General features: G+C 39.3%; 2 protein-coding genes across 2 annotated transcripts; one reads left to right on the forward strand and one right to left on the reverse strand.

The window, feature by feature from the left end:
* Nucleotides 1-251: 251 nt before the first annotated feature.
* Nucleotides 252-6,619, reverse strand: LOC104449239 (GPI mannosyltransferase 2). Its single transcript, XM_018876625.2, is given in 10 exon segments — nucleotides 252-965; nucleotides 1,736-1,938; nucleotides 2,081-2,322; nucleotides 3,331-3,509; nucleotides 4,497-4,692; nucleotides 4,769-4,861; nucleotides 5,266-5,371; nucleotides 5,454-5,495; nucleotides 5,498-5,901; nucleotides 6,464-6,619. Coding segments are annotated over 9 exon segments (1,512 nt in total). The 5' UTR covers nucleotides 5,784-5,901; nucleotides 6,464-6,619; the 3' UTR covers nucleotides 252-800.
* Nucleotides 6,620-8,564: 1,945 nt separating this feature from the next.
* Nucleotides 8,565-10,450, forward strand: LOC104449238 (RNA-binding protein 1). The gene is made up of 2 exons (XM_010063322.3): nucleotides 8,565-8,970; nucleotides 9,368-10,450. Exons 1-2 carry the CDS (start codon nucleotides 8,746-8,748, stop codon nucleotides 10,133-10,135), a joined length of 993 nt encoding a protein of 330 aa, XP_010061624.2. The 5' UTR covers nucleotides 8,565-8,745; the 3' UTR covers nucleotides 10,136-10,450.
* The last annotated feature ends 335 nt before the right edge of the window (nucleotides 10,451-10,785 follow it).

Here is a 10,785-nt window from a genome sequence, read left to right on the forward strand (position 1 = left end):
AATGGATTAGAAGCGACAATTGGATTTTGTCTACCTCGGAACGCCATGTAATCTCACACACTCAACACGAGTAGGCAAAAAGAGCACTTCGCTATGAATAGAAAAACAAGCCTTTCATTAATCTAAATTTATTAATTGTTACCGGCTATGAGGATAACCTTATTCAAAAAACAAATACAAGGGCAACAAGCCGCAGAGAATCGCATAACTCTAGGCACTTGAGTATCACTGCCAATGAGAAGACACAGCCATCATAAGAACCATGAATAATGAACATTACATGCCACATTCGGCCTCCCTCGTTGCTGAGTATATCTCATAAAATGCAAGTGGGGACAAATTGTTGAATATTCACAAGGTACCCAAAATGCTCAGGAAAGAAAAAAAGAGGATCCTCTTACCCGGAGTTGCACAATTGAACAAGAAGGTTCTCGATGATACAAGCAGATGAAAATTGACTCTAAACGAAATACAGTTTACAAAATCAAAGATAACAGTCTCGGATTGCAAAACCATGCACTATGAAGTTGCCCTTCAAGCATCACGGATAATCTAACCTCATCTCTTACGTCATTACACGAACTTGAAAAAAATCATGCACTTGTAATGGTAAGGGCATACAGCTGGGCTAGCACAGCCAATTGGATGGCCCTCCAGCAAGTTCACCAGCACAATTATGAAAGACCATACTAAGAACCGAAAGGCTCAGCCCCATCAATAATAGAAGCTGAGGAAGAAACTCATTCAGCACTGGCATATAGCAACGCATTGGCTGTGATAAGGAAAGGCAGCAGAGCTCATCATGTGAATGGGTAAAAGTTTGGGAAGAGTAAACTGCCAAGAAGGATATAGGCTCCACAATAGGCCCAAATCAAATATCCCCATCTCCGAGAACTAGGAGAAATCATTAAATATGCAGCAAACCAATAGAGCGGAGCACTGGCAGACAAAAAACGAGTGGCAACCTGCCAATTATCGGGCATTAGAACAAGTTTGCAAGATCCAGAATTATCAGTCATCACTTTGTTCTGAACATTTGAAGCAAAAGAAAAATTACCAGGACTATGAAAATTTACAACCTTAGCCACACTATGAACACTGATTGCAGGCAGAAGCCTGTATTTAAAATCATTTAAAATTTTGCTCGTGCCTTAATTTATGATAGGATTATCCATAAACTAAACTAAGCACAACAACATTCAAATCTAGCCAACTTTAGTTAGTAATTTAGAGGAGGCATGACAAGAGATTTTGTTTTGCTGTATACGCCATTGCTTTACTTTTTTATTTCCTAGTCAACACTCTATTTTGCAAGTTACCCATAGCCATAAACTGGCAAAGCTTGCAAAAGAGAGACCGATGTTGGAGTTTGGAGCAATTTTGAATTGAATAAAGTTTTGAGTTTTGTAGATTGTGTTGTTTTCTTGAATGAGATTCAAGGTGTCAACTAACCGAATCTCATGAACTATGCCAGATTTTTTCTTGGCATTTCCCACAAACAATGTAAAATAGGGCAAATTTTATGCATTTATGTAAATAAATGCATCATGTCATTATAAATTAAAGAATGTGCCAGATGTCAAAGCTCAATCTAACTACATATCCAAACCATATTATGAAACATGCCTTTTCTGTATTAAGAAATACATTAGAGTAATTATAGAAACATGAGATCTCTTTGGATAATCATAATATCTATAGGTGCAGAACAAATATAAACAAGAAGGAATCTAACCTGCACATGCATGACAAAAAATGCTGTTGCTCCCATGAACCCCAAGTGTACTATGAACGGGAATATGGAGGCAGACAGGTATGGTGACTCGTTAAGCAATTCATTCTCTTTTACTTGAGTTGAAGGCTTTGCTCTATCAATCATTTGTTTCCTCCTCCTAAGGTAGCGAGGTTCTGCTAGAAGCACCATAATGCTGGCTTTAACTTTTGCAGAGAAACCGACAGAAGGAATTAAATTTTAAAAGAAAAGTAAATGCCACACATTTCTTTTTGGGGGGTTGAGAGGGGGAGAGAGAGAATCTACTTGTGCATGAAAGTCATGGCCTTCGAATTCTGAAGAAGTTACCTTTATCATTACTACTCTTATTATCTGGAGAGCAAGTTTTTGCCCTAGAAAATGCTACTGGTTGAAGGAGAAATTCCGCAGACATCTCTTCAAGAGAAGCTTGAAATCCTAGTGAAAAGAGGAGCTTATACCATGTTCTACCATAGGTCAATATCGAGCAAAGTGTTAAGGTCAAGATGGGAGATGCTAGCAGAAAATTTGGCATCTGTTTTAGATGGAAGTATTTTAAGAACCCTACTCCCCTGCATAAAAAAATAAATAAATCATTAACTAATGTAAAATATTTAGCAGATAAATATGAACTTCCAAACTAATACATGTATTAGGCCTTCTATTTCCCTATCTTCCTCTTTCAATCAAAACACCAGCAGAAAAGAGGCATGCAGAGTGATATTATAACTATAGGTGTTGCCCATCAGTAACAATGGAGAGTGACATTCACAGGCCGCTGTCTCGAAACCTTTAAGCCTTTTTCATTTGCAGACATCAAAAGCAATGACCTACTCACCCAGTGAGTAGAAAGCAATCAACACTATTATCTCTCACTTCAAAAGGTGTTATGATATAGGGGTGCTTAAATTCTTCCTGCCTCTTTTGCTCTTCAGGAAAAAACATCATGGACCAACAATAATCCATGATAAAAACATTAGTCTTTTGTCTAGCCACCACATTCACCACTTAAGTCTTCACTAAAAGAGAAAGTTACAATGACAGAAACAAGTCACCAGAACTAATAAGTCGATATTGGACTATTAGTCACAGCTTAGAAACATACAACAGGTTAAAGAAAATCCCACTTGAATCCTTTCTTTTAAAGACACAAAGCAATCAATTATTAGTTGAAATGGATTAAGGTGCCCAAGAATATCCAAACATTATCTTCTTTTACCGAAGGCTAACATTACATTTTTGTTCTATCTCACCTGATTGTAGAATTAGATCTCATTCCCAGACAGTATCACAATCCCAACCCAGTACGGGAAAGGAGGGGTCTATGAATGGTCAATGCATCATAAAATAACCATAGATAAGCACATGCATCCACAATGTTAAAAAGAATCACTTGTTATATTAATAATCCTGGCATTGCAACAGATACAAAGAAATGAAGCATCAGTAAAACCAAAAGAACCAACATAACTTTATCAAAGAGACATTTATATTCTCAAATTACAAGTATAATGCTAGAAACACTAACAGTGTTAAAGGTCAATAGTGGAAATGTTGTACCAGATGAGTGCTTCACATACCAATAATGACCTTGGATGTAATTGTACATGGTAGGTATTCTCCCTCTGCACCAAGGTCTAATGTCATCTAAATGCTGCCCATGGCACATGTTGTAGTATCCAAAAGCTTGGAAAGACATAAATGGAACAAATATAAAAAGACAGCGCAGGATTCCAACAGCCAAAACCTGCATTGCCAGCTGAGATAGAAATAAATGAGTAAAACAATAATCTCATCAGGCATACCGATCCTGGTTAACAAGATGCCAAGAACTAGTGATTAAACATACACGAACAAGGTGCTCTATATGTTTCTTATCTGCTGTCACATGATATGACCCCAAATGCACTCACAAAACATAACAATGGAAAGAATAAATTGCTGATACCCGTGTACATTTTGCACAAGTTTGATTTTATGAACATGCCAATACATAAATCTCACTTAACACCCAAAATCAACTCAACCTATGACATGATCTACACACAATATAGAAGTTTGGTCTTGTAGGAGTGAAAGGTGGTGGGCGGGCAGCTCATGTGTCAGCCCTTGGAATCTATCTTACGAATATCAGTATGCAACCTCTTGGAATCATCCTAGAACTTGAATTTTAGAATCCGTATTTTGCAGGTTCTAGAAGCCTTGTATCTTTTGTGTTTCAAATCAAAGTGCTTTGAACCTACCAATTATGAGCATGTAGATAGAAGTTACTAAGCAGAGAATTATGTCATTGGTCAACGATGTAGAGTCATGACACATCAAAACGCTTTCGAGTTTAACCATTTAAAAAAGAAAAAAGGACAGCAAGGTAGATAACAATCAAGTTTCCAATTATGGGCCTGACCCTTTCACATGAATTAGCTGTCATGCTCTTTGGCTCAATGAGCCCTGAAGAATGCTCAGATATCTGAAAAAAAATGATTCTTTAATGCCACATAGATCATAACTGCATTTCCAGAGGAACTGCACACAGAACTCCACACCAATACACATGGTGAAGGAGGACATGACAACATATCCTGCAACCTACCATATACTCGCAATTTTCCATATTTTGAACTCAAAACCACCCCCCGTATTCTTTACTACCCACCTTGGAACCTATCCAATCATTCCAATTCCGTAGTTTTCCTTGTACAACCCTACAGTAAAAATACCCTGAGGTCTTCAAGTTAAGAAAACTCACAGAAGTGCGCTTTTTGTAGATCAAAGCTTCGTAAGCCCTGAGCATTGTATGAAAACAGATATAGCCAGCATTAAGCATTCCGTTTGACCTTGCCAAACCTGAAAAAGCAAGCCACAGAACAGCTATACTCTGTGCACCGGAAAGCCAGTGATATACCCCTCCAATTGAGAAAAGAGCATACAGACTTTCTGAATAACTGCAAATGACATGGGCAAGTATTACACTCAGTCCATTGGAGAACAAATTTAGGAGCAAAGAGTTTAGGATATTACATGGATGTGTAAAATATTGAAGCCGGGTTGAAGCAGAACAAGATAGAAGCCCTTAGAGATGCCTTTGTGTCCTTCAAGACAATCACTGAAAGCCTGTTGAAAACACTAAATACTCTTAAAGCTGTTCATTAACTCCCACGATCTCCAGGTAATATAATCTTAAAGACCAAATCATTTGGACATTTAAGTCCAACCCAAACGAATCATATCGTTTTTATCCCAAAGAATCGGAAGTAGGAAATGCATTTGAGGGGCACAACTGTGTCGAAAGGAAACTCCTTGTGAAATACAATCTCGGCACAAACACTGGGTGTTAGAATAACTCCATAAAAAACGTTTGTTAAACTTACAATAATCAACTAGAACACTTGCTAATTAATCATCTCTCACTCTTCAGAATCATAACATCCAAAAGTAGGATAAGCACAATAACGTTTGAAACGTGTCATAAATCCCCTGTCAAGTGAGACAAAGAGATAGTGATGAGATTATATCACCTGTAGAAATATACCGCAGCGAACACAAAGGCAATGTTACTGATGAGGTAGCCTGAAAGTCCCAAGACTGCTCTGTATCCGATCACAGGAACCAACGGAAGAAGAACTGGCATTGACTGATAAGATCACATGAATAGCACACAAATGCGCAATCGTCAATCAAAGGAACTACAATGACAAGGCCAAACCTGTTCGAGATGAAATGGAGATGAGGAAGGGGAGCAGAGGGAAAATGCGTAAGTCTGCTCATACTCATAGCCGCACTGAGCAATCCGAACATAGTACACGCTATCCCACACGATGTTGCTCTCGATCGCCGAGCCAAGGCTCGGCCATAGCGCTGGCTTTTCAGCAGAAGATGAGGATGAGGTACTTGAGAGGCAATTAGGGTTTAAGGTCGCAGAGGTGTCATAAGGATCAAGAAGAGATCGCCAGAGGATGATGAGCGTGATGAGGAGGAACCTTGACGCCAATGCGGATTTCAGGACTAGAGATTCATAGCTGTTTGAAGGAGGCATTGGATTTGATGAAGTGAATCAGAGTAGAAATAAGCTATAACCCAAAATTTTCAGGGCTGCCATAGAGTCGGCCACGACATGGATATCAACCATACGTAGAGCTCCTCAGCTATCCAACCTGCAAGCATTATTGACTGAAATGAGTGTGCAAATGCATTCAAAGTTCAATCTCAGGACAGCCACTCAACCGATTGAAAAGCAAATGAAGCCACACATCATCGAAAAGCTTCTACTTGTGCACCAGGGGATTGAATCAAGACCTCAATTTGACTTCGCACATCAAACTTGAACAAATTACTAGTGCTTCGGGTCGAGGCTCACTAAACATGTCGCGCAAAGGGCCATATGGGCCTGCTCAACGATCAACCCCGTCATTGGACGCAACGTTTTCGAGGCAAATATATAAGATTTCACGCAACAATCACCGCGTTCTAGAGGGGGCACCGCATGGAAAGACAGAAACCAAATGCACTGAAATGACGATCCACTGAGGCATTTCAACAAGCACCTCGAATGCACGGAACAGAGGAGACGACTAGAACGGGCGCGGACGAATCTAGGAGTTCACAGGGACGACGGCAATCCCAGCAAAAAGGAAAAACATAAAATGAAATTCATGGGAATGCGATTCCAAAGGATGTTCATCAGATGGGAATCGAAGACCGAGAGAAGCGGAGTACCCGATGGCCTTTGGGAGCGATCGTTGGAACGCTGGGGAATGCAAAGCAGCAGCAGCAGCAGCTTCTTCGGTAGTAGTCACCCTGTTTTGCCCCCCTTTCAAAAACTATAAAAAGGAAAAACAATTAATGAAGCAGAGGACGTCGTCATGAAAAAAAAAGGCTTTGTATCTCCCAAATCGAATCTTAAAAATTTGATTTTTTTTTTTTTGGGGAGCAAAACTAGATTTTCCTTCAAAGAAAAGCTACCCTCTATTTATTTCCATATAATGAAAATAGCAGATGAATTCAGTGCATTCTCGTAACTTTTAAAATACTTTTGAAATCATTGTCGCATCATAAATATTAAGCATAATCTCCCATCATCTGAATGTATAATTATAATATCCTTACTTGAGTGTAGTTTTTTATCAATTGATGGTATAAGGATTTAGATTAAACATTTTAACGAGAAAAAAAATTGCGAGATCTTTTATGTATGAATATTGAAAGTCGATTCATCACCTCCTTGGTGGCGATGATGATTTGGGTTCTCTCCTCCTCACAAAGGAGAATCGCTTGGATCTTAAGTGGGGCGGGGATGGTAGATTCTCCCGTTTACGTGTCTCTCCATTCTTTACATGGCTGCTATATGGGGTTCTAGGTCATCAAAATAAAAATATATATTCAAAGTCAATTTTCGCTAATATAAAGCATATGAAAATGGTTTAGAGGGTAGGAGTTGCCTAAATTATTATTAGGTGTTATAGTCTCCCCGTTGTTACCCAAGACAAGCAGTCCCATATTTTAGAATTGATTTATAAAGAATGCGCAAATGTGATGATTCGAATCAAAACCTGGCACCAAAAAAATGAGTACGTCTGCCACTCGGGCATCTCTTGTAATTACTTCTTAATCCATTAAATTTAGAGAAAATCGGAATACTTTTAGCTAACGGTGTGTTCAGCAATAGTTAACAACCTGCTAATCCCACCCCATGTGGCAGTATTTCACTTGTCTCTTCGCGCACATCACGGAACCACCGAAACATATGCCCGTCGACGCCGCCGGGGTCGAGAGAGCGCGAGCACAACGATTCGGCAAATCGAAACGAAACATAAAACCTCCTCTCGACAACATCATTTGAAAAAATAAAAACAAAAAAGGAAAATCACATGTTTGAGACAAGCAACCCTCAGCTTGTATCCCTGAAGTCCTTGAAATTTTCTCGAGTCTTCTAGAATGCTCATGGGTGGGCGATACGGTAATTGTACACATATATAATAAATGTGGGTAGATGAAAGTCGAGGAGATAAGATATTCACCGTTAGATCAATGAAAGATTTACGAATATAGTTTGCCCTGTATTTGTATATATAGAGGTCTCCTCTCATTATACTCATCTTATTCACAAGTGAAATACAATTCAGAGTTTCTCTCTAAAGATCACGAGTTAGGAAACACGCTTGCCGATCCAATTTTAAAGCATATATCTCTTATGCCATCGGGTCGCCCGCCCTTTAATTGGCCTTTGAATGAGCCTCGCTCACTTCTCCTTTTTATAAATAAAATAGAATCTGCGAATATAATATTCTCAAACATTCGTCAGTCAAAAAATTTCTAATCTTCCCATTTGTTTAGTTTAAGAAACTTATTAGATTACCCTATATATTATAGGTGACTATTCCTCCCATTTGTTTAGTTTAAGGAACATTTTATATTACTAGATGACGATTCCTTTCGAATCCACCTTCCTGATTCCCTAAGAATGAGTAAAAACATGTTAAATTCAAAATCTAGATATGCTTTGACTTCTCCAAATTGACGAAATTTCTATTTTTAGTGTTTTAAGATAGAGTTTGATTAACAACATGATAAGTTTCAAATTACAATCAAAATAATCATTAGATGAATTTAAATTATCTGACCAACTTATTTATAAGTTCCTACTGTTTTAATAATGCGTTGAATAAAATAACCCACTTTGAGAAAAGAAAAATTAGGGCTATTTTTTTTTTTTGCTGAATTAACAGAAAAGGAAAGAAAAAAATAAAAAAAAAACCGAAATTCAAATGGAGCTACTTAAGGACGACTCTCATTGGCGCTTTAAAAGAGTTCATTTTTCTCTCTCCTCTCTCTTTAATTTTTCACATACCGATATTCAGTCGAATTCTAGGCTTCTTGCAAGAATTTGAACTCGGTTTCCTCGCAATTTCGTGCGAAATTCCTGTTTCGTATAAATTTGTCAGAGGCTCCGTGGTTTCCGCGACCGAGTAATTCCAAATTTTTTCTTCTTGAATCCCGCCATGGAAGTCGAAAGGTTGAAGCTTTACGTGGGAGGCATTCCGAGGGAGACGACTGAGGAGGCGCTGCGGGAGCACTTCGTCAAGTACGGCGTCGTTTCCCGCGCGGTCGTCCCGAAGGAGCGGGAGGCCAGGACGCCGAGGGGATTCGCCTTCGTCTGGTTCGCCGACCGCGCTTCGGCGAAGGCCGCGCTTGAGGATGAGGAGCACGTCATTCTCGGGAAGAAGGTCGGTTGCGGTTCTTTACTTTTCTCTTTGTTTTTCAGCTTTTTGTTTTTTTTTGGGGTTTACTTTCGTGAATTGTCGTTTTTTTTTTTTTTTCTTTCGGGGAATTATGCCTGGGAGTTTGAGGTCGCCGCGCGCTTGGTTGCTGTTGAATGCTAGCAGAATTTGAAACAAGAAGAGATTTTGGGGTTTCGGGTTGGTTCGGTTTAGGTTCTTGCTTGAATTCTGGGTTTTGCGTTCAGAAATTATTAGCCTCGGTTCAGGAGGATCACGGTGGAGTCAATTCTAAGAGGTTTTTTTTTTTTTTACTTACTTTTGGGAATTGAATGTGTGATTTTTAGGTCGTCTGATTGTGTCGTTTGTCGCTGCAAGTTGTGTTACATTCCTAAATATTATGTAGGTGCTGGTAAGGGAGGCATACAAAACCGAGCACCATCCGAACCAACAAGTTAAGCCTGGCCAAAACCATAGTTGTAGGATGTGTGGGAGCAGTTTCAATGGTAATGGCGCTAACAACACACGGTTTAGGAGTAGAAAGATATTCGTTGGGGGTTTACCAACTAGCTTGACGGAGGATGAGTTCAAGAACTTTTTCGAGAGGTTTGGCGAGACCACAGATGTGGTGATAATGCTCGACCTCCATCGAAGGCCTAGGGGTTTTGGTTTTGTCACCTTTGCATCAGAGGAGTCGGTTGAGGATGTGATGAAGAACAACTTTTATGAGCTCCATGGTAGGTTTGTGGAGGTCAAGAGGGCTATTCCAAAGGAAGCACACAACCCTTGCCACGATAGTTGTGAAGTGGATGGTCAATCAGGGAGAGGATGGGATTATCGTGATTACTCGCCAGTTTATTATCCTGCATATCCATCTCGTCAGTACGAGTCGTTTCGTCATTATGGTTCATATTATCAGGAATATAGATGGGTTCCATATGGAGCCAGTGCATACTCTGTTTCTCATGCGGTTCATTTCAATGGTCCTGGACTTGCCTACATAGATGATATGTTTGGATATTATGGAATGCCAATTCCCATGTACAATGGGTATATGCCAAATGGATTTAATACTGTGACGAGTCAAGATGGATTTGTTGAGAATGTGTATGATGCACCAGCTCTGCCACGGATTGAGGAGTTGAAGCTGAACGATTGCAAAGGGCGAGGCTAACACACCAGCACTGCCAGGGATCAAGGAATCAAAGCCCAGGATGGTTCAGCACTGTCGGGGATCAAGGAATTGAAGCCCAGGGATGGTACAAAATCAGATGGTGGAAACACATCAGATGATGATCACTAACTCTCAATCTTGTGAAAATGTTTCTGTACATTCCCACTCCCTGGATTTCCTCTGACTAATTGGATTATCATTGAATGTTAATTACCTCATTAATTGGACACAGTGCATAAGCATTTTCTCGTTTCCTTTTCAGAACCTTGAGCAATTACTTTCTCCTTAACTGGCCTGAATTTCCATCTATTTTCATGGTTTCTTCTAATATAAGCTTTTAGTAGTTTTGCTACTGTGGTTGTTACTGTTTACTTTCATACTTTGCATGTGTGTGAATAAACTGATCCCTCCTGAGATGGGGTTTAGTTGTTAATGAATCATTGATTCAGAGAAATTTGTCTATTTATTGAAACAGTTGTCATTGGATTTACAGTGATTTTTTTTTTTTTTGGGGTAGAGATTTACAGTGATGTTCACTTCTCAATAGAACAACATTTACAATCCCAAGGCAGGTAGATTTGCTGTAGTCCTTATTCATGGTTTTTCTGTAGCCCTGAAGGCATTATTCATAGTTTCTTCATAGTGAAAGC

Source organism: Eucalyptus grandis, chromosome 6 (genome assembly GCF_016545825.1).
Source record: "Eucalyptus grandis isolate ANBG69807.140 chromosome 6, ASM1654582v1, whole genome shotgun sequence".
Taxonomy (NCBI): Eukaryota; Viridiplantae; Streptophyta; class Magnoliopsida; order Myrtales; family Myrtaceae; genus Eucalyptus; species Eucalyptus grandis.